At 41.3% G+C, this 24,755-nt stretch overlaps 1 protein-coding gene across 4 annotated transcripts; it reads right to left on the minus strand.

The window, feature by feature from the left end:
* Positions 1-310: 310 nt before the first annotated feature.
* CSTA (cystatin A) lies at positions 311-24,157 on the minus strand. 4 transcript variants are annotated; one of them, XM_057697308.1, is made up of 3 exons: positions 23,925-24,078; positions 11,956-12,143; positions 311-566 (listed from the first exon to the last, which is right to left on the minus strand). In XM_057697308.1, the coding sequence occupies exons 1-3, from the start codon at positions 24,025-24,027 to the stop codon at positions 438-440; spliced, it is 420 nt and encodes a 139-aa protein (XP_057553291.1). In that variant the 5' UTR covers positions 24,028-24,078; the 3' UTR covers positions 311-437. The 4 variants fall into 4 exon arrangements, with proteins under 4 accessions (XP_057553291.1, XP_057553294.1, XP_057553293.1 ...); XM_057697311.1 differs by lacking the exon at positions 23,925-24,078 and adding an exon at positions 3,627-3,728 and having other exon boundaries at positions 11,956-12,159; XM_057697310.1 differs by lacking the exon at positions 311-566 and adding an exon at positions 10,583-10,669 and having other exon boundaries at positions 23,925-24,157.
* Positions 24,158-24,755: the final 598 nt, after the last annotated feature.

Below are 24,755 nucleotides of genomic sequence, written 5' to 3' on the forward strand. Positions count from 1 at the left end.
CCAGGATCTGTAAGTTTGAGATTGGTTTAAAATACAAATATGCTTGATAAAATACTTGATTTAATTTTAAAATGTGAGGGTGGAGGTGGAGTGTTGAATTCTCAGCAGCCCCAGGGCACTGGTAACCCATGATCTGGCCTGCCAGCGGTGGGAATGGTTGTGGTTTTATCCTTTAGCTAGTTGCATTAGGCCTGAGTAATTTTTCCAAGATTTCCAATTGACATCAGTTTGTATGGAATTTCTACTCTTAAGCTGTAACATTGAAATTGAGAAAGGAAAGGCAACTATTATTATATAAAGTAGATGAAAGCTAGTTGAAGAGATTAATTTATTTGGAAGGGAATACTTTTTTATTGATAGTTACATTTATTAATCAGGACTCAGGGGTCATTAATCAGGAGCCAGTGGAAAGAATTGACTGCTTTCGGAACATGCTGCTAAAAGCCCTTCAGCTCGTCTTGCTTGCTTTTGCCAGTCTGGTAGCCAGAAAGTGTCAAAGACTCATTTTCTTGAGGAAGGCTTTTGAATACTTTTATGTGAATATAATGATTATGACCTACTCGTATCTGGAAGTTAAAAAGAGAAAAAAAATAAAGGAGATTCATTCACATGGACCCACGTCAAATGAAAGATCTACAGACAAAGATTTCACTGCAATAAGCTTTTTTGGAATGGCATTCCTAGACCACCTTTCTTAGACCCTCAGTTTACATAAACCCACCACCTTATTTTATGAGGGAAAGGGTAAGCTAAAGGTATGGCAAGAGGCATAGGTCCTAGGTTTATTTTATTTTATATTTTACTATACTCTGTGCACAAAGGAAAGTCCAGAGTTGTATTTCATTTTCAAAGATGCACAGATCAAGAAAACAAGTGACAGCCTTTTTGGTGATTCTATTTTCTGACTCCCAAATTGGGATACTTTGTCACATGGTTTGAGAAAGGAGAAGAAAATCAGAATTGCCCTTGAAAATTTGGGATGTGTGGTTCCCATATCTATGTTAGAACCTGATTTATAAATGCCCATAGGTAAAACAGCAGGGCAGGGCCCAGGGGTGGAGAGTCTAATTTCCCTTCTAAAGTAAAGGGATCTTGCTGGGAAATCATTGGTATGAAGATTGAAATGGTAATTTGGGCATGAATCTGGGACCTAGAAAACTATGGTAAGAATTTCCACTTTTGTTCTCAGTTCAGACAATAAAAGTTTTGTCTTTGAATAATATTTATTGTGCTCTGACGTCCCTTCCTAACCTAATTTTATTTAAAAAAATTATTACAGAAGAATGGTTTTATTTCCCTGTGCTGTACAATATATCCCTGTAGCATATTTATTTTATACATAGTAGTTTGTACCTCTTAATCTCCTACCCCTATCTTGTCCTACCACCTTCCCTCTCCCCACAGGTAACCACTAGTTTATTCTTTATATATAAGTCTAACCTAATTTTAATAAATGTCATTTATCAAATGTTTACCATGAGTCAGACACTATGATGACCATCCTATATACTTGAATATATTTACATTTTGTTACAGGCTTGAAGAAAGGTAGAGCAAGGACAATTTTACAGATGCAGAGCAGATTAAGAGAGATTAAGTAATTTTTCATACATCTCTCAGCTAGTAAGCGACAGAGCCAAACTTCAAATCCAGACTTCAACATCTGTGTTCTTTTCACTCTAGGGTAATCTTTCAAAAACATTTATTCTGTGCTTGGAACAGGGCACCAACCTTTGCATGCGTTAGTATAGGTAGCACAGCCAATAGGTAAGCATCGACTACCTGGGTTCAAATTCTGGCTGTGCTCTTAGTTGTGTGACCTTGTTAGTTACGTCACCTTCCCAGGGTCAATTTTCTTATCAGTAACACAAAGGAAATAATCATACTTATCAGACATGTTAAAAGGATTAAATGAGATAATACATGCCCAGCTCTTAGAACAGTGCCCGGCACATTGTAAGTGCTTAGTAAATTTCTAGTTCACTTATTGCACACAACATCCTGTAAAGTAGGTTGCTATTATTCATGTTGTGAAGATAAAGGAATGAAGGCTCAGAGAAGATGAGGGGCTGCCATCACACAGGTTTTGATCAGTGCAACAAGCGGAGCAAAGGTTCAAACCCAGGACTGACGCCAAAGCCCACGATCCTCCCATTTTACCACCTGCCTCTTGACAGGTACTTGAGAAAAACAAGAGGAGGGCCCATCACCAGCCAGACTTGAAATTCAGAGAGTGAGTGGTTCAGGTGAAAGAGGTCAACAGCTAGATGGCCAGAAAGTAAGGAGGAAGCTGGGGTCAATGACTTTCATCCTGTAGGAGAAATTTGATAGTAAATGGAAGGATGAGGTGAGGCGGGAAGGGGACTGTTGTTAAGACTGGTCTTCAGGGAAGACATTCTCAAGGCAGTTTTCTGATGGGCCTTTTAAGGAAATATATGAGCTGGTTAGTATGTGAAATTTATGCATCTGGATTAATCATAAATGATTCAAATAATGATCCCAATTTTGACAGAATGTTTCTTATCTCTGAACAAAACCACTTTTAACTGGAAACTGTTCTTTTCAAGCTGTGAAGAGAGCAGGAAAGGAGGACACGTCATTGCTTTCTGAGGGCAGGGCAGGGTCTCACTCCCGTGCAGCACCCCAGCGCCTGTCACGTACCAGGAGCTCAAACCTGGTAGGACTGGGCTAATCTTTTCACATGACCCAGTCTTGTCATTTTCTCATGCTGAGCTGGTTAACAATGCTTATTTTATTTTTTTTGCTGGAAACATTAAAATTTTTTATATCTTAAGTGGTTAATAGTTAAAGAGAAAGAAGCCAGACTGTGCCCTGGTCAAATAGGTTAGTAAAGATTAACTGCATACATTGTAATGCCTGTTGTTATTATTTACTAAATCAGAATGATCATCTTCTCAATACAAAAGGGTGAAAATGGCTTCCAAATATCCATGGTTGATTTGTTGGATTGGTTCCCTCAATAACTTTACAAGTATTTTCTTCAATTAGAGCTGGATCAGTGCATCATTTAATATTCTGATATAGCTATAACATTAATTTTTAAGATATTTTTAATTCTGCACTGTTTCAAACTACACCTACAGTGCTATAAGTTGAATCTAGTTATTTGAATTGCAAAAATAATATATTTAAATTATATTAATCAACATGCTTATTTAAAGGGTAAAAGCGGTTTAAATTATTTTCTCAGCTAATGATCCAAGTCATTCCTTAAATCCATTTAATTTAGACACATAGAATCACCAAGCTTAGCCATGGAATAAGCTTCAAGATAGCATCTGTTCCAGCCCCACATCTTCAGGATGCCACATGAAGAAGCCATGGCCACAAAGCTAAACGTGCTTTGAATTCTAAGATCTTTTTCTATACATTTTCTGGAAATTAAGATCAATATAAGAAAGCTTTCTAAATTCACATGAAAATGATGATATAAATATACCATCATCTGCCAAGTTTGAGAGTTTACCGCTTGGGAAGTATGTTAGGTAGGCATTTTGATTTAGGACAAGGAGGAGAACAAATTAGAAGGTAGGGGTGACAGGCAACATCACGTTAAGTGAAAAGTACAATATCTTTTAGTGCTAAAGTGAATGTTGAACTCTAACCTTAATGTAGTAATTTAGTCCAGCAACTACTTGAGTTTTATATTTTACAGCTTCAAATTCATTGTAAGTCTCATTTGTTTTTTCTTCAAGCTGTGGTTTAACCTTAAGAAAAGAAAAGCGTATGAAATAAAAGTCATATTTTTATGCAAGACAAGTGAAATTTAAAAAACAAACAAGGGCTTCCTAGGTGGCGCAGTGGTTAAGAATCCGTCTACCAATTTAGAGGTCACGGGTTCGATCCCAGCTCCAGGAAGATCCCACATGCCGCGGAGCAACTAAGCCCGTGTGCCCAAAAAAAAAAAAAAAAAAAAAAAAAAATAAAAAAAAAATAAAAAACAAACAAAATCTCTCCCCTTTGGCCTCCCCTCTCCCCCACCGCAGTGCGTTGTGTGCATTGTGCCTTGACCAAACCACCCCCATCAGCAGGAACACCTGCTCAGCCATAAACAGCAACATTCTCCTAGCATCAAGATAACTCCTTAAAAGATAACTTACTTCTTTGATCTTGTAACGGGTCACATGACCCACCACAATGCTGCTTAGATCTGGATTATATAAATTGTTAACTATACATCATTTGATGTATAGCCCTTTGTCTCAAAAAGCGTATACACCTGTGCCTTGACTTCTAACTGGTGGAACACTTCTCAGAGCTTTCTGAGATGCTCTTCCTGGGTTATAATCCTCAAATTTGGCTTGAATAAAACTTTCTATTTCTTTTTTTAAATCAACTGATTAATTTTTTGTCAACAAGAGTAAACAAATTACCAAAGCTATATTGAACTCCGTTTACATGATTTACAAATCTGTTAAATATGTGTTTACAAATAGTTAAACGTGTCTCTGATTAATAAAAATGGGAGACCAGTAATTACTACCTCATTACAAAATTTTTTTATTTTGAAATAGTATCAGGCTTAAAGTTGCAAACATATTATAGCATATCTTAATAGCCTTAATTTAATCACAACTGCAAGTCCCTTTGCCACGTAAGGTAACATATTTACAGGATTCAGGGATTTGGCTGTGGACATCTATAGAGGTCATCATTTTGCCTACCACAGAGGGATACAAGCTTAGATGCCAGCATTCCTGAACCAAGCATGAGAAGGCAGCAAGAGAGTCTCAAATTCAATCCGTCACTTTTTACTGACTCTGCCAGTTTTCAGTACAGGGTCTCCATTCCTGCGCTCAGCTGGGCCTGATATGCTAGCGTCCACTCTAGTTTCTCTGACTCAGTTTCTGCTAAGAGTAAGGCTCCAATCTTCTGCCCGGGTGGAGGACTGGTAATAGCTTGTCTTCCGGGGTAGAGGAGAGTGAGAGGGAAGAATCTGGGCAGTCTTACTGCTTCTCATACCAATCCCCCATCAGTTCTCCTGGTTTTAGCCCCATGCCTCACTCTGGTCTTCCTGAGTTTCTAGTGGTGTTGGTGTTTGAGCCATTTTGGAGTTCTGCACCCTGAATCTGCTTGCTTCTGACTCAGACATTCCCCTGTGTGGCTTAGGCTCTGCCTAGATGACTCAGTCATTTTACATTGTTCATGTTTTCCATCTCCCAAAGTTTTGTCAAGAAAAACAAAACAAAACAAAATACAAAGTTTTGTCAATATCCCTGAGGTGTTTGCTTATCTCTCATTGTCTTTTTCTTTTTTGTTTTTTTGGCTGTGTTGGGTCTTCACTGCTGTGCAAGGGCTTTCTACAGTTGTGGTGAGCGGGGGCTACTCTTTGTTGCGGCTCGCGGGCTTCTCATTGCGGTGGCATCTCTTGTTGTAGAGCACGGGCTCTAGGCGTGCGCTTCAGTAGTTGTGGTGCATGGGCTCAGTAGTTGTGGCACACAGGCTTAGTTGCTCTGAAGCATGTGGGATCTTCCTGGAGCAGGGATCGAATCCATGTCCCCTGCATTGGCAGGTGGATTCTTAACTACTGCACAACCAGGGATGTCCCTCTCTTTGTTTTTATATTTGTAGATTAATGCCTTTTTTCCCTCTAATCCTTTCCTATTATTTAGGGGGAAAGGAAACAAATGTGTGTGTCGGAAACACCTTGTTTATCGTGAGGCTGCCTCCCTGTCCATGACTGAAGCATTTTAGGTGCATATACAGCTTCAGTCAGGCCTCCAGTGCACCTGGGGTTCTCTCAAGGCCACCCAGTTCTTCCCATCAATGGGCAAGTGTTTTGAATCCTTTTTTACTGGTGCCTCAGTTTGGGTATCAAAACTTTTTGAAGGGCAAACCCTTCACAGACCACCACCCATTTCTCCTGTAACCTTCAGAATAGATGGGAAGAATGTAATTGCTTTTTTTTTTTTTTGGTTGCACTGCATGGCCTGTGGAATTTTAGTTCCTAGACCAGGGGTAGAACCTACTCCCCCTGCATTGGAAATGTGGAATCTTAACCACTGGACTGTCAGGGAAGTCCCTGATTGCTTTCTTGAGATGGAAAATGAGGTTCCAAAGTGGAGAAAGGAAAAAGATAAATAGTGAGGAAAGAGGAAAGAAAGAAAGAAAGAAAGAAAGAAAGAAAGAAAGAAAGAAAGAAAGGAAAGAAGAAAGAAAAGGTAGCTCGCAGGAGAGAGAGGGGAAAAGTGCAGAGAGAATGAGTAAGGGAAGAGTTCACTGTCTTATTGCTGCCTCCATCCTACCCCTTTTGAGCCAAAACTGGGTACTAGTTAAGTTAGGAGCTGAGTTGGTAAGAGTTAATCTCTACACTAAACCACAAATTATCTTTTTAAGCCTCATTTTGCAGATGAGGAACCTGAAGTGTGAGGAGAACATGACTGCTTAAGGCTGAAAAATTACTAGTTAAAGTTATTTAAACTTTTAAAGTCCTTGCCTGGTAAGTATCTGATTTATCGTGTGTGTGTATGTGTGTGTGTGTGAGACGTTTTATTTCTATTTGTCCTAGAAACACATCCAAATCGGTAACCTTTCCATTGTAGCTATGCAGTCAGCAAGTCCAGAATTTTCCATGAGAGAGTTGATTTCAAATGTCCTAGTTTGTTTCTATAAGTGCACTGGCATCTGTCAGACTGTGTGCTCTGATTGCGGGTTCACTGTACTTATAACCTGTAGCCTTGCTCCCCCTTTCCAGTGAAATAGATTTGTATTGCTCTGTTGTTGGATGCTCTGAACCTGGGATGATGAGATTTCCGGTGAGGAGGAGGAAAAGGGGCAGAGTAGGAAGGAGTTGGTCAGGGAAACCTCAAGTTTTTGAAGGCAGGTTGGTGTTGAAAGTCCCCCAGAATGGGGGCTAGGAGGGTGAAGGCCAGCTGGGAATGGTGGTCTGGAGTCTGGTGATAAATAGACAGACCTTGAGCCAAACATCGTTGGCACTCACCCTCCTTAGCCTGCCATGTATCTTGGTGGTTGAGGTGCTGAAGAGAACAGAGTAGGTTTATTACCTGGGTCCCAATCAGGGGAAGGATGCTACCAGGGAGGAGTACCTGGTAAGATGCAGTTACCCCAGAGCTGTTCACACATTTCTTGTTGCTGCAGAGCATGAATCTTGGTTAGCTGTTAGTTCTCTGGGATCTGAGGATTGGAGCCAAGCTGTACCCAAGACCCAGGTGTTCCCCCTACCTGTAATCATTGTGCAGAAACACTTGGGTTGGGCGTAATTTAGGAAAAATGTATAGAAAGATAATAGTGGTAGCACAGACAGGCCATATTTGGGAAATTTTAGAGAGTAACAAAGGAGAGTTTGGGTAGTGGCATGAAAGTACAGTAGGGTTGGTGAAAGATGATCTGTGGACATTTGTCGCCTATGTTTTGAGGGCAGGAGAAGCATGGGGCTCCCAGTGTACAAGAAATAATGGAACCTGGCTTAAGAAAGGAGGACAAAGTCTTAGACTGGAGAGAGGAATGAGATCAGCAAGGGATCAGTAAATCAGGCTGTTTTTGCACCAGATGGCTGCAATCTTCTAAGAAAAAGCACTGAGAGTCCATCTGGTCAGGCCAGGGGGATGGGAGGGTCCTGCTGTGGTTGTTTGCTGGCATGAATTCGTAGATTTGTAACGGGTGAGTTTTCTGTGATTCTGTATCTTCCTTGAGCAAAGTTCTCTGAACCTGGAGTAGAAGCTGAGGGGGAAGCGGTGGCATTGGGAGTGACCTCTAATCGAGGACTGGAATGCCAGAGCTCATGGGGTCACGGAAATCAGGGATGGAGGAGAAACCGCCCATCGTGGGATACGGCTGGATGAGTGCACGAGTGGGCCTAGGCACGCTGTGATGGAGATGGGAGGGGAGTGCCTGAAGGAGTCGGGTGGCTGAATGGCAGCTTCCCTGGACAACAGAAGAGGTGATGGATGAGGAGGCTGTGGTCAGGGAGGAGAACACAAATCCTCAGGTAAGAGCCACGACATGCTAAGCTCCCGGGTCCCGTGTCCATAATGGTATGCAGACGGGGTGTTTGTGTGGTGCCCTGGCAGACAAAAGTCATGGACTGTGTGTATGCCAGGAATGGTATTCAGCAGTCAGGTTTAACTTAGGGGTGTGAGTGTGTGCGTGTGTGTGTGTATGTTTTGTGTGTCTGCATCTGTGCATGTGTAATAACAGCCCTTATTTCTAAAAATAATTATTGAAATAACATTTCTTTCCTGAACATAAACATACTCAGAAGTCTCACCCAAAGGTTTTTCACATATGACGTAAGATAACGGATCAGCCGTAATGACCCAGAGGCTTTTCCGGTGGACCCTTCATTTGGCCTTAATTATACATACCATGGCTTCACATGGGTGGGGCCATGTTGGGCTCTTTATTTCCTCATGGGTATCTCTTTTCTCCAGTTTATTTTATAAATTTCCCTGAGGGTAGGGACCATCTTTATGTCCCTTCTCTCCCTATAGCAACTCACACAGTACTGTATACATAATCAATGTTTTCTTTCTTTCTCTTTCCTTCCTTCCTTCCTTCCTTCCTTCCTTCCTTCCTTCCTTCCTTCCTTCTTTCCCTTTCTTTCTCCCTTCCTTTCTTCCTTTCTTTTTCTTTCTTTCTCTTTCTTTCTTTCTCCCTTTCTTCCTTTCTTTCTTGTTGTACCATGCAGCTTGTGGGATCTTGGTTCCCCAAACAGGGATTGATTCCAGGCCCTCAGCACCGAGAGCCAGAGTCCTAACTACTGGACCTCCAGAGAACTCCCGAAACAATGTTTTCTGAATGAAGAAACCAGGGTTATTTTCCTTCACGACAACTTGTCTCCCCAAATGGGAAAGAGGATAGAAGATGTGTCTAGAGAATCTTGGAAGAGGCGGTTCATTCCATGTGTACTCTGGACCCACTAACGGCCTTTAGTCCCTGATACCACCATTACCATCCAGTCTCTGCTGTCTTCAGAATGGAGAAACTCCATTCTTCTGCCTTTAGAAATGCTCAAGCCTTATCAACCCCAAGCCCTTTGTTTTCTTCTCTTTCTGACCTGATCCAACCTCTCTCTTTCATTCTGATGTCAAATTCCTTGAACCCACAGTCATCATGTTTCTTTGATGCTTTCTTCTGTCTATATGATGACCTTCTGCTCCTCTTTCCCTCCCTAACGAGTTCTTCCTTCAGCTGGCATTCCACTAAGAAGCTGTCTGATAAAAACAGGGAAAGCTGATAAACTTCAGCTCCTCCAAGAATACCTGCATTTTAACAGGCCAAGTTTAAAACTAGAAACACATTAAAATATCAAAGGAATAAAACTCCAAGATAAATGACAGGTAAATGGAAATCTTCCCTGGGACCCCCCCTCAAATCACACTAGGTATGTGATTACCTACACCTACCCATTTCCCTGGTCCTGCCTGAGAATCTAAGTAATTCTGTAATCTTGGAGAAGGTGTTGATTGAATTTTCTCACCTAAAACTCATTGTATTAATATCTGCCTTTTAGGGTTGTTTTGGGGGAATAAATGATATAATTGATGTGAAAGTGCCTCCTAAATTACAAGATGTTTTCTAAGCTGACTATCCCTCAATCTTCCAATACTTAATTGGGAATTGTCCCCTGAGGCGACGAGGGAAGGTGAGTGATAATTGGGAGTTTAACACTGGAGGAAGAGAGCTGCTACACAGTAATTATTCAGCTGAAAGTAAGGACAGTTGACAAGCACTCTCTAAAGTTTTTCCTGGTCCAAAACCTATGATTACAAAAAAGTACTTAATTGGAGATTGTTTTATATTATGTTCCAGCTATCTTGACTTTCCTAAGTAGATTGTAAACTTCTTGAGGGCAGGGGCCGTGTCTTACAGTCTTTATGGGTCTTCTAGAATGTTTAACATGATGCGGGACACCTCAGAGATATTCAAGAAATGATTCATTGACATTCATTTCTCATATTGCTTTACATCTGAGGCTGGCTGCTTGCACAGAGAAGGCACGTTTGCCAGATTGTCTCCCTCCAGTGTATTCCCCTCACTCCACATGCTTCTTCATGTTGCTGCCACTGTGTGGTGGAAAAGGCATGTGGTCGAAAATCTGGAGATAGGTCAGCTTCTGGACTAGGTGGTTATTAATCTCTGTGAATCTCAGTTTCATCATCTGAAAAATGGATGTGATGTCTTCCCTCCATGCCCCAAGGGTTATGAAAATCTAATGAGAGTTTGCATGGAGGACAAGTCTATCAGCACTGCAAAGCACCTTTCAGGGAAGAGGTAGTTACTCAGTAACTCTTATTTTATCTCTCTGACAGGGCTGAAGCCCAAGGGAACAGCACGAAACACACCTTCAACTTAATTTATACATTTAAGGTGTGGCTCACAGATGGCTGTTACTGACAATGCAAAGCCTTCTTACAAGTTACTTAAAAAAAATTATTCTTGTGACTAAGGTAGACTTTATAAAAATCATTACAATTTTCTGCACCTTCTACCTTCTACATTGCATATTTCTGTTACTCCCAGCCCCCTTACAGCTCTGGTCCCTGGAGAGTCTCAGAGGGATTTTCCCGGGTCAGAGATGAGTTCAAGCAAAAATTTGAAGTAAACAATTGTGATACCTCACCTAGGCACATTGCGTTCTCATTTCCAAGTCTTTCTGATGCACGTGCTCTCATTAGTCCTTACAGATCTGAGGTCGCAGGGCAAGAGGGGTTATTTTCATTTCACAGTTGAAACTGAGAATCTTTTGCTGGCCTCTGATTTTAGAAAGGCCATCTCCCATAGGCCTCAGAATACACTGTATCTCTAGTCCTGCAGGCAAGTGAGGTCGTGGACAGCAGCCTGGGCACCCCCAGAGCTGGTTAGAAATGCAGAACCTCAGCCGCTCCACCCCACAGACCTACTGAGTCAGAATATGGTCTTTTAACAAGACCCCCAGATGATCCACGTGCACATTGAAGTTTGAGGACATTGACAATACAGGGATTCAAATGAAGGCTTTCATGAGTTAATATTATCTTCTTCAAGAAAGAAAAAGTGACGAGGTATTTACTTTTTCAAAAGAACTCTTGAAAGGGAAATATTTAGCCCCACAGAATGAGTGATAGAATTCTAGGCGTCTGCTCTCTTAGAGAGCGTCTCAGTGCCCTAACATGGAGAATCCCATCTCTTCCATTTATACAAGAATTGAATCTTTGCCAAACAAGTACCACAGAATGAAGTTTCAGCGAGAAAAAGCAAGAAAATGATACAAGAAAATAGGGCAACAATTTACAAACCTAAAATAATAATTTATACATTTTTTCTTTTCATAAAATATGCAACACAATACATTTTTATTATATAGGTGATAGCTAATCAGACAACACTAGAAAAATATATTAACCTGCTAAACACATTGAGTTTATTTTCACCATAATCAGTTTTGGAATCACCGTAGACTATGCCACTTCTCTACTAGTTTAATCATCTTCCAAATATGAAAACATTGTCCACTGAGTCAAATTCGTAGGAAGTTGTAAGTGGGTCATCTTTACAATATTGTTCTTCATTCAATCCATTAAAATTTTTTTTTCCTGTAGTGCATTTGAAGTCTAGCTCATCAATTGTTAACAACCTCAGACTTTAATTACATGTTGGCTCCATTTGGGGAGAATAGAAAAGTTGCATCAGAAACTGAATGAGTAACCCTGGAATCATACATTGTAAGAGCTTTAGAGATGATCCAATAAAAATTCTTCTTCTACAAATGGGGAACCTGAGGCTCAGAGAAGGGTTGTGACCTGCTCAAGTCCACTCTCACAGTTAGGATTATCAGAGGTTTCATCTGAAAAAATTTTCAGTTGTATGGACACCTGAACCAAACCACGCATTTCCCCATGTTCTGGTTTTCACATTCACCCACATGCTTAACACAGGGCCAACCTAGGAACCAAGATTTGGGAGCAAACCTTTTCATGGGCTGCATCTACTCACCTTGTTAGCAATCTCCTGGACTTCTGGAGTGGCATCTTTTTCTTCAGTTAAGCCTCCAGGCATCATTTTGGCTAATTGCTTCTTTTCTGGGTAGGATGCTGGTGCTGAAGTGGTCAGGTAAGGGTGGAGAATCTGGCTTTTAAAAAGGGTGTTGTTCACAAGCTCCACCTGTAGAATGTTCCTTTTTCCTCAAAGAACAAAAGGCAAAGGGAAAATGAGTATGCCTTGAAGTAAGTTTTCTTGCTTCTTCAGCAGAATATGCTAACAGAAATTGGAAAGACTGAGGGGCTGTGGGGCAACGAGTGGGTGTGTACAAGGCATCTTGTTGGAACAAGAGTGAAACTTCCCTGCGTTCTCCGCGACATTGGTTCCACCCTGTTGCATCTGAAGTATGAAATCCGAAACCACAACCAGAGAGTTTCCCAATGTTTAAAACCTCTAACAAAAATTTTATTTTTTACAGGAATATTTTTTTAATAATGTCAAGGCTGATTGTTTAAAATGGACTTGACTTTATAAAGAGAGTAAAAGATCTATCTGGAGAACCTGGATATTTGTATTATACTATTATTTACATTTCTAGAACTGTCTAAAATACAGAAAAACACAAAGGATAAAACAACAAACATCTATATTCCTATCGTCCAGAATTAAGGCTTTTAACATTTGGTCATATTTGCTTTCCATCTTTTTTTTTTTTGGTAGTTGTTTTCAAGAAATAAACTGTCACAGGTTCCCGACTCCCTGACCTCCAATCTTGCCCTCCACACAGGAGGTAAACTACGTTGTGTTTTAACACATTCTTTATACTTTTCTTTAGTTTGTTTTAAAAAATCTACTTAAATTTTATGTTAAACATATACTCTATATTATGCTTTTTTTCTACTCAATATGTTTTTCAGTCATTCCATGTTGATACACAGAGAGATCACTCTAGTTCACTTCCTTTAACTGTTATTCTATGGTAGATCTATTTATCTATCATCTATCTATCATCTATCTATCTATATCTATCTATCTATCTATCTATCTATCTATCTATCTATCTATCTATCTATCATCTATCATTTATCTGTTCTCTCTAACTGCTATATGCTATTCCATATTTTACACATTTTTCCCCTATTGATAAAGATTTTGGTTGTTTCTAGTTTTTCACCCTTATAAACAAAATGGCGTATTTTTTTTCTTTGTACATGTGTGAGGACTTTTGCAGGCAAATTATCTGGAAGAAAAACTGTTGTTTTGTGTGAATATTTGTATTACCTTATTCAATTTTTGGAACGTGTAACACGTACACAGGATAAAAATGTTCAAAAGGAACTAAAGAGTTTCCAATACAAGAAATTCTTCACTCACTCTATTTCTTAGCCACCCTTCCACTCTCCAGAGACAACTGCTGTCACCAGCTTCTTGTATCTTTCAGAGATTTTTTTTTGGCTATGTTGGGTCTTCATTGCTGTGTGCAGGCTTTCTCTAGTTGTGGTGAAAGGGGGTTACTCTTTGTTGTGGTGCACGGGCTTCTCATTGCAGTGGCTTCTCTTGTTGTGGAGCATAGGGTCTAGGTGCTCTGACTTCAGTAGTTGTGGCATGCAGGCTCTAGAGTGCATGGGCTTCAGTAGTTGTGTCTCACGGGCTCTAGGGCACAGGCTTAGTAGTTGTGGCACACGGGCTTAGTTGCTCTGCAGCACATGGGATCTTCCCGGACCAGGGCTCAAACCCGTGTCCCCTGCATTGGCAGGTGGATTCTTAACCACTGTACCACCAGGGAAGTCCCCAGAGATGTTCTTTACACATACAAATATGTAAATAATTAACTACACACACACATACATGTAAGTGTACATACTTTTTTTATAAATGGTTCAAATGTTACCCTACTACATAAACTATTATATACTTTATTACCCCTAAAAATATATTTTGGAGATTGTTTTATATTATTACATAGAAAGGTGCTTCATTTTTTTAAATGTTTGGCAAGTGCTTGACAAATTCTTGGAAATCAGTAGGTATGTTACTGGGTAATCTAAGGGGTGCTACGCCGATGGTGGTCCATGGAATGCCTTTATCTGTGTATTGAGAGGAATAGCAAATGTGGATGACATGGTGCTAGCTCAAGAGGCCACAAGTCATCTTAAGACTGGCTCAGTTCTAGCCACAGATAACCCTTGACATCTTCCTGTGACCTTCTCAAGTCAGGTCCCCTCATATCCGGGACTCCAACTTTGTTTCGAGGCCACCAGCTAGTCCAGGTGATCTTTATCTAATCTCCCCAGTGGTCAGCTACAGGGAAAGCGGCATATCTTCTGTTCTCTTTCTAGAGTTTATGCTCTGTTTCTCTCAGATATTCCCTCTTGAGTCTCAATAGTAAATATTAGAAGCAAAAACTGCCCCAAAGCAAACATTGCTTTTGTCCAACTACGTATCCTAGTTATCTTCAAGGAGGTATGGATGCTCTGACTGACAGGGTAAGTGTCACATACAAGGAAGCACAGAAAAGAAAAGCTCAACAATTAATATCTCTGTGTTAATTATTTAGTTAGTTAAATACAGTTACTTAAAAACATGTTTATTTAAGTTTTGTTTACTTTGTTTAATAGGCAGTGATGGTCTCAAAAATCTCTCTCATCAGATGTTTGATCCCCTGGTAAAGCTTTGGGCTTTTGAGTTTGAACGTGGAGCTTTACTCCATCAATAACACAATTTTCCTGTTGTAGTGCATTGTGAAGCTCTTCTTCTGAAGAAAATTGAATCCAACCCATACCTCTAAGAAAGCCAGTGTCTTTGTCAAAATGTACAGTGCACTTTCCTACATGGCCAAATTGTGCAAAGTGTTTTCTCAGCTCACTCGTGGAAATTGCCACAGTCCAGGGAATTTTTCTAACAAACACAATGGCCAGTGAATGTTTGTTGCCAGTGTCATACGCTCTCCATTGCTGAAGCCCCCATCTTTAGATTAATATACATTTATTTTTAAGTACCTTTAAGATTGCATTATTGGCTTTTGGGAGGTATCAATTATTCAGGCTACTTTTATGGAAGTTGACATTTTCGTATGTCCTGTATTTCTTGCCCGTGAGCTCATCTTCCACAGGAATTCTCTTCTATGGGAGATTTCCCTTGTAGGGGGCTGGGTGGTGGGTGGTTGCCTCCAGGGGGCCATATGCGGTGCAACAGTCCCCAGACTAGGTCTTATTTTACTCTTGGCTTACGACTCAGCTCATGAAGATATTGAGAATTTGAGCTTATCTCCAGCTTTTCGTACAGGCCTGGGGCTCTGGACTTCCCTAGCTAACTGTGCTTCCACCCATGGCTGGGGTGAATGTATGGGTACATCACTTACTATACATCCCATCATTTCCACTCCTAGGTATTTACCTAAGAGGGGTAAAAACATATGTCCACACGAAGACTTGTGTACAAATGTTCATAGCTGCATTGTTCATAATAGTTCAAAACTGAAATGACCCAAATGTTCATCAACTGGTGAATAGATTTTAAAAGTTGTAGCAATTATCCAGCCTCGTGGTTGCATGAGATGCTCCCTTTGTCTCACTGCTTCAGTTTCTAACCAGTAAAACATCCATAACTCAACAAAGTTTCCTCTTCCCAACACAACAGGATGCCAGAGAGTTCCATACTGTACATCTAGAGTGGGTGGACTGAAATACACAGAGGAGGCAGAACTGGGGGAACAGTGGAGGCAGTGCCTGCGATCCCAGACCCTGGCTACAACAGCTGAGCCAGCTGCCCCAGAGAAGCCAGTAGCGACAGGCGAGGTGGCACACGTCTGCGCCTCCCAACCCCAGCAGTGCTCACAGCCACAGGGAGCTGCAGCAGTGGGGCCTGTAAACCTGTTCCTCTGGCCATGGAGGTGCCGGCAAATCCAGATCCCTGCCTGTGCCTGTGGCACCCATGAACCTAACAGCCCCCAAAGTGCCTGTGACCCTGGTTCCCCCCTACCCTTCTGTCCCCCTGTGATGGTGAAGCCTGCAACCCAGGAAACCCCAGACAAGGTGGAGGCACGAGCCATCCTGGAGCCCCAGGTGGTAACACTGGTGACATCAATGACACCAGCATCAGCAAGGCACCAGCAAACGTGGAGGCACAAGCAGCTATAATGAGGGCACTGGGTGACATCTCTGGAAGAGGCAGTGAGAGGGTGAAGTGCCAATTCTCAAGTATAATGAGAGGCACCTCAGGTAAGAGAAACTCAGAAATGTGTTATAGCTCTACCTGTTGAAAAGCAAACGAAAGGACTCTAATTACTAATCTGTTGAATTCTTTAGAATCAATTAAAAAAAAAAAAGCTTTACCTAAAGAAAAAGGTCTTTACCACTTTAAATGCACTGGCAGAGGAAAACTCATCAAGCACCATGAAAAACGATGGTAACACGGTATCACAAACAGAAACAGAAAATTCTCCAGAAACCAAACAAAAAGTCATGGAATATTGCAACCTAACTGATAGAGAATTCAAAACAGCTGTCATGAAAAAGCTCAACAAGCTACAAGAAAACTCAGAAAGGCAGTTCAATGTGCTCAGGTATAAAGTTAAAGAACAGAAGGAGTATTTTACCAAAGAGATTGAAATTCTAAAAAAGAACCAAACAGAAATTTTGTAGCTTAAGAACTCAATAAATAAGAGAAAGAATGCATTAGAAAGCACTGGAAATAGAGCAGACCACATGGAAGAGTTAGTAATCAGGAAGATAGAAATCTGCAAATGATACAGGTAGAAGGGGAGAAAACTAAGATCTAAAAGTGAATGAAGAAATCCTATGAGAACGGTTTGACTCTATTAGGAAGGGCAGCATTAGGGTAATGGATATCCCAGAAGGAGAAGAGAGGGAAAAGGGAGCAGAGAGTTTATTTAAGTTTAACGAAATAATAGCTGCAAAGTTCCCAAACTTGGGGAAGGAACTGGATCTATTGATACAAGTCCATTAAGCTAAGAGAACACCTAATTATCTCAATGCCAAAAGACCTTCTCCAAGACACATTATATTCAAACTGTCAAAAGTGAATGATGAAGATGGAATTTCTTTTTTAATTTATTTTTTTAAAAGTCAGTATTAATTTTTTAAATATTTATTTAGGCTGTGCTGGGTCTTCATTGTGGCATGTGGGATCTTTTAGTTGTGGCATGGGGGCTCTTAGTTGTGGCATGTGAACTCTTAGTTGTGGCATGCATGCGGGATCTAGTTCCCCAACCAGGGATCGAACCCTGGCCCCCTGCATTGGGAGCATGGAGTCTTACCCACTGGACCACTAGGGAAGTCCCTGAAGATGGAATTTTAAAGGCAGCCAGGGAAAGAAACGTGGTATCCTACAAAGGAACCTCCATTATGCAATCAGCAGATTTCTCAGCAGGAATTTGACCTGACAGGAGAGCATGGGATGATATACTCAAAATATTGAAAGATAAAAACTGTCAGCCATGAATATTCAGATATGAAGGAGAAATAAAGGCTTTCCTAGAAAACAAAAGCTGAGAGAGTTCATCGCCATTAGACCTGCCTTACAAGAAATTTTGAAAGGAACTCTTCTACCTGAAACAAAAAGGCAAAAATACACAAATTTTGAGTAAAGTAGTAAATAGAATCAGAAAATCAAAACTATATCAGAATCGTTCTTTTTTCCCTTGTTTGTTTGTATTTGAATAGGCTGAATTACATTTTAGAGCAAATTAGGGTTCAAAGCAAAACTGAGCAGAGAGGACAGAGAGTTCCCTATGCCCTCTGCTCCTCCCCACCCACCCAATCTGCTCCAGGCACTCAGAGCCTCACACTCTTCAACTATCCTATGAACATTCTGCACCAGAGCAATGTTTGGTCACAATCGATGAGTCTACATGGACACGTCATGATCACCCAGCACCAAGCGTTTACTCTAGGATTCATTCCTGGTCTTGTACATTCTGTGGGTTTGGACAAGTGTGTCTCACAGTGACAAGTGTGTCTCACAGTGACAAATGTATCTGATAGTGTTGTTGGGGAAGAGGAGCTTTTCCTCTGCCTTTCTAGGTTCTTCTGACTGATCTAAGAATTAAATTGACGAGACAACAGATGAACAGGAGAAAATCGAAGTTGAATAACACGTATATGTGGGAAAGACCCAGGAAAGCTGACTCACTCGTCAAAGTGGCTGAAGCCCTCATCTTCAATACCATTCTCAGCTAAAGACAAACGAGGATGTTGAGGATGAGAGAGTCAATTTGAGGAGGTGACCAGGAAAAACACAGTGGACAAGGGTGATTTTGATGTACATTTAAGACCCTGCCTTCTCCTCTCTGTCTGTTCTCATCCTTGATAAGATTTTCTAGAGAACAGGTCATCCTCCTCTTCTAGGTCCTGAGAGGGAGTCACCCTTATAAATGGAAAAGTTTCTTATGAATGCACAACTCCTACCTGGTTTCCAAAGCCCTCTTCACATCTCAGGAAATAACCAGCTTCTAACAATATACAAAAGAAGTATAGTTGAGGGTGGGAAATTCTGTCCCCCTACACACGTGGCCATGGGAGAAACTCCGCCCAGAGAACCAAGTCATTGCCAAAACGGCCAAAGCCCTCCCCTGAAATACCACCTTTGGCTCCTAAAGACCAAAGAGGGTGTGGAGGGTAGTGGTTTGGGACTTCAAAGGGGAGGAAGGCCACTCACCTGGAGATGGAAAAGCAAAGATTTGGTAAACCAATGTTTGTCTAGCTACACAGAGACAATGGGACGTAGCAGCCTGGACTCATCTCTAGGAGTTTCCCCCACCACACCCAGCCCTGTATTCTTTGCCAACCTCCCTGGTGATCACTTGCCAGTTCCCGCCCCCCCTCCCATTACCCCGTGCTCCGCCCCCCCCCCCCCCCCCACACACACACACAGTGAGGATGACTCTGCGGAGGCAGTACCTGGCCCTATACAGGGATTAGGTATGCCTCCCTTACTGTCTCCATCCCCCAAGAGAGTTGCTCTCAGGACACACCGCTGCAGTGGGGACTTGAGGGGCTCACTGGGAAAGGGAAACAACCACCATTGGGCTCCCCCTGAGGGGCAACCTAGAGTGCTCCTGGGGCACCACGGGGGGCCAAGGATGACACGTCCATGCAGAGGTGGGACGGCCCACCCCACTGCTGGCAGGAAGCAAAGCGACAATGTCTGCTGCATCAGAGGACCCTGGCCCCACCCACCAGATGTGCACCCTTGCCTTCCACACACCACTAACGGGTAGAGAGGAGAGGTAAAGGGCCCGCAGGCAGAAGAAGAGCCGCCCTTTTGCCATGAACGTCCGTCCCTCATCTGGTGCGGCTTAGGCCTGGCCCAGGAGAGCGTGCCATCACCACACTGATCCAGAACAGGTTGTTAAACACTTAATCAGAGCACTCAGGTTAAAGGGGAAAAGTCAATAAAAATAACTATAGCTACTTCAACTTGGTAACAAAATCAACTAAAAAAGGTTAACTTGAGACTACAACAACAACAAATAATAAAAGGGGAAAAGCAAAAAGACAGAACCTGTTTAGGCAAATGAAGATAAGATGTTATCAGCAGAAAAAGACTATTTTATCTATGAGAAGTTTTCTGCAAACCTCATGGTAACCACAAAACATAAGTCTAGAGTAGAAACACAAAACATAGAAAAAGAAGAAACAGAGAAAAAAAAGTCATAGAAAACCACTAACCAAATGGCTGACAGAAACACAAGAAAAAGGAAACAATGGAGATATAGAACAACCAGACAACAAAAGATAAAATGGCAGTACTAAGTCCTCATTTACCAATAACCATCCTAAATATAAATGGATTCAATTCAACAGCCAAAAGAGACAGAGTGGCTGTGTGGATTAAAAAACAAGACCCAACTATATGTTGTCTCCAGGAGAGTGACCTCGGCTCTAAAAACGAACATAGGCTCAAAACCAAGGGGTAGAAGATGATACTCCAAGCAACTGGAAGCCAAAAGAAAGTGGTTGTAGTCATATCTCATCAGATAAAATAGACTTCAAGCTCAACAATATAACAGGAGACAAAGGTGGACATTATATAAAGATAAAGGGGACAATTCATCAAGAAGACATGACAGTTATTAATACACATGCACTGAACATAGGAGCACCAAACATATAAAGCAGAATTAACAGACTTAATGGGAAAAATTGACAGCAAAACAATAATAGTAGGGACTTTAACACACCACTCACATCAATGGATAAGTCATCCAGACAGAAAGTCAACAAAGAAATAATGACCTGAAATGAAATATTAGACCAGATGGACTCAACAGATTTTTACATAACATTCCATCCATCCGCAGCAGAATACACATTCTTCTTAAGTGCATATGGAACATTCTGAAGAAAAGACTGTATATTAGGACACAAAACAAGTCTTGATATATTTAAGGAGATTAAAATCATATCAAGCATCTTTTTGACAACAATGGTATGAAACTAGAAACCAACTACAAAAAGAAAGGTGGAAAAAAACCACAACTATTGGGTCATCAAAGAAATCAAAGGAGAAATTTAAAAATACCTGAAGACAAATGAAAACCAAAATCTGAGGGATGTAGCAAAAGCAGTACTAAGAGGGAAGTTTATAGCAATACAGGCCTACCTCAAGAAACAAGAAAAATCTCAATAAATAATCTAACCTTACACCTAAAGTAACTAGAAAAAGAACAAATGAAGCCTGAAGTCAGTAGAACAAGGAAATAATAAAGATCAGAGTGGAAATAAATGAAACAGAGACTAAAAAGACAACAGAGAAAATCAATGAAACTAAGAGCTTGTTCTTTGAAGAGATAAACAAAATTGACAAACTTTTAGCTAGACTCACTAAAAAAAAAAAAAAAGAAAAGGCTCAGATAAATAACATGAGAAATGAAAGAGGATAGTTTACAATGGCTACCACAGAATACAAAGGGTTATAAGAAAATATTATGGACAGCCATATGCCAACAAATTGGACAACCTGGAAGAAATGGACAAATTCTTAGAATTACACAATCTTCTAAGGGTAAATCATGAAGAAATAGAAAATCTGAGTAGACTACAGAGCCAGCCTCTGAGGAGGGGTTGGAAGATGCTGGGACTGAGAGAGCCCACATCAGTCCTGCCACTAACATCTAAGCAGGGCCAGACCTGCAGGAAGGGCTGTGACAGTGGGAGGAAGAGGAAGGAGGAAGGTGAGGAGGCCTCAGTGGAGGGAAACGGGAGTTCACAGGCCACTAGCCCCTTCCAGTGGATGTTTACATGTTAGAAATACACATGGACTGTTGAGGCAGTTGGTGGGTGCCTGCCTGTGACCATAGCAGATCCCAAAGCACCCGGTATAACTAGAATCTCTGCTCCAACGACTCCAATTCTTTAAACACACGGATAATGGCCTTTCTTCTAAACTTCATTTATTTGTCACAGTTCTTTCCTTTTCTAAAGTTTAGTGCAGTGGTTTTCAAATTGCCCTCAAAGGACTCTAAAGGTTTTTCAGAGCTCTCGCAGGGCCTGGAGGCAAAGGGTAAGGGGAAATATGGGAGGAGAAGTAGCAGTTAGCCTCCCCTAGAGGCTTTGCCTCTACTCTTTGCTCCAACCAGAGTGGCATGGCTACACACAGAGGAGACGGGAGAATTCTGTATTTTCCAGAGTCCTTTTTAGAAGGAGAGCTCTATTCTTAACAATAGAATTTTCTTGTTCAGCTCCCTTTAGAGAGGAAGCCGAGACCCTGTAACCTGGGTATTGGCTGTCTTCGTGGCTTGAGAAAAGCAGCTTTTGTTTCACATTCAGGAGAGGAGACAATTCAGCCAGCCAGGTGGCAGGAGGGCCAGCCTCCGCTCCATGATGAGACCCCTCCCTTGACTTCAAACCTTCAGAAAGATGACTAAACTTGCCAAATGCTTGGCATGAGGAGAATTTTTTTGAGGGGGAATGAACTGTCTGAGTTTCATGCCTGTATTGGTGTGGAGGAAAAGAGAGTGCACAGAAGGGAATCGAGAGAACTTAGGGCTCAATAAACTCTTGGGGAGTCATAGGGTTTCCCCCATCTCCAGGTGGAGGTTGTGGTAATCCTACCCAGATCTCTTTGGCTGGGGGTTCCCAGTTCCCACCCAAGCGACACATATTTTGAGGTTCCAGGTAGGATTCTTTTCCCCATTTTTTAAATTGAAGCACAATTTATGTGTGGCAAAATGCATGCATTTTAAGTGCACAGCTCAGTAATACATGCCTACATGTTTACAGTTGTATACACTATACAGTAAGTTATATTCTAGTCTATGATCCTCCAAATTTACCTCATACCCCTTCCCAGTCACTACAGTTTGCTCAACCACCAGTTTTTTTGGTTTTTTGTTGTTGTTGTTTTTGCAATAAACTGTGTATATTTAAAGTGTACAATTTGATATATTTTTTTCTTATTAGTAATGTATATATCACAATCCCAATCTCCCAATTCACTCCCCCACAACCCCCCCTCCCCACTTGGTGTCCATATGTTTGTTCTCTACATCTGGGTCTCTATTTCTGCCTTGCAAACCGGTTGATTTGTGTCATTTTTATACATTCTGCATATATGTGTTAATATAAGGTATTTGTTTTTCTCTTTCCGACTCACTTCACTCTGTATGACAGTTTCTAGGTCCATCCATGACTCTACAAATGTCCCAATTTCATTCCTTTTTACAGCTGAGTAATATTCCATTGTATATATGTACCACATCTTCTTTATCCATTCTTCTGGCTCAACCAGCAGCTTTGCCCATTTTTAAACTTCATATAAGTGGAATCATACCGTAGATGTTCTTGTTGTGTTCAGCTTCATTTGCTGATGTTCTTGAGGTTCACCCATGTTGTCACTTTTATCGACAGTTTGTTCTTTTTTTTTTTTTATTGGAGTGCAAATATTCCATTGTAAGAATGTACCACATTTGTTTATTCAGTCTCCTGCTGATGGACATTTGGGTTATTTCTAGTTTTTGCCTATTTTGAATAAATCTGCTATGAACAAGTTATTTCTCTTGGGTACGTACTTAAGAGTGGAAATCCTGGGATATAGGGAAGGTATATGTTTCTATAAGTTTCATTTTTAAAAAACTTTGTTCTGTTTTTTTGTTGTTATTTTTAGCTAACATATATAAGTGAGGACATACAGTGCTTGTTTTTCTTTGTCTGGCTTATTTCATCTAGCATAATGCCCTTGAGGTCTATCCATGTTGTCTCAAATAGCAGGTTTTCATTCTTTTTTTTAATGGCTGAATATATATATACACACACATATATATACACACACATATGTGTACATACATACATATATATGCTGTATACATACATAATGCTGTAATAAACATGGGGGTGCAGATATCTTTTCAAGATAGTGACTTTGTTTTCTTCAGAAAAACCCAGAAGTAGAACTGCTGGATCATATGAATTAGACTTCAAGAATAAATCTTTCAGCAACCTGTAGCTTTTCTCATTTCAAAAGGGACTGTAGAGAGATAGGATCAAGATGGCAGAGTAGGAGGACATGCGCTCGCTCCCTCTTGCAAGAGCACCAGAACTACAACTAACTGCTGAACAATCATCGACAGAAAGACACTGGAGCTCACCAAAAAAGACACCCCACATCCAGAGACAAAGGAGAAGCCACAATGAGATGGTAGGAGGGGTACAATCGCGTTAAAATCAAATCCCATAAATGCTGGGTGGGTGACTCACAAACTGGAGAACAGTTATACTGCAGAACTCCACCCACTAAAGTGAGGGTTCTGAGCCCCACGTCAGGCTTCCCAACCTGGGGGTCCGGCAACTGGAGGAGGAATCCCCAGAGAATCAGACTTTGAAAGCCAGTGGGATTTGATTGCAGGACCTCCACAGGACTGGAGGAAACAGAGACTCCACTCTTGGAGGGCACACAAAAAAATGTGCTCACCAGGACCCAGGGGGAATGAGCAGTGACCCCATAGGAGACTGAACCAGACCTACCTGCTGGTGTTGGAGGGTTGCCTGCAGAGGTGGGGGGCAGCTGTGGCTCACCGAAGAGACAGGGGCACTGGCAGCAGGGGTTCTGGGAAGTGCTCATTGGCATGAACCCTCCCAGAGTCCACCATTAGCCCCACCAAAGAGCCTGTAAGCTCCAGCGCTGGGTAGCCTCAGGCCAAAGGACTGAAAAAGAGGGAACACAGCTCCACCAATTAGCAGACAAGCAGATTAAAGTTTTACTGAACTCCGCCCACCAAATTGGATAAAAGTCTTACTAAGCTCCACCCACAGCCCTACCCACCATCAGTCCCTCCCATCAGGAAGCAAGAATGAGCCTCCTAGATAGCTTCCTCCACAAGAGAGCAGACAGCAGTATCAAGCAGTATCAGCAGTATTTCATCTTGCAGAACTGAAAAACACAGCCACAGAAAGATAGAGAAAATGAAAAAGCAGAGGACTTTGTACCAGAAGAAGGGACAGGATAAAACCCCAGAAAAACAACTAAGTGAAGAGGAGATAGGCACCCTTACAGAAAAAGAATTCAGAATAATGATGGTGAAGATGATCCAGGACTTGGAAAAAAGACTGGATGCAAAGATTGAAAAGTTTACTAAAGACCTAGAAGAATTAAAGAGCAAACAAACAGAGATATGCAACACAATAACGGAAATGAAGAATACACTAGAAGGAACCAATAGCAGATTAACTGAGGCAGAAGGGCGAATAAGTGACCTGGAAGACAGAATGGTGATCATCACTGATGCAGAAAAGAATAAAGAAAAAAGAATGAAGAGAACTGAAGACAGCCTAAGAGACCTCTGGGACAATGTTAAA

The sequence above is a fragment of the Hippopotamus amphibius genome, chromosome 10, assembly GCF_030028045.1.
Source record: "Hippopotamus amphibius kiboko isolate mHipAmp2 chromosome 10, mHipAmp2.hap2, whole genome shotgun sequence".
NCBI classification, from domain to species: domain Eukaryota; kingdom Metazoa; phylum Chordata; class Mammalia; order Artiodactyla; family Hippopotamidae; genus Hippopotamus; species Hippopotamus amphibius.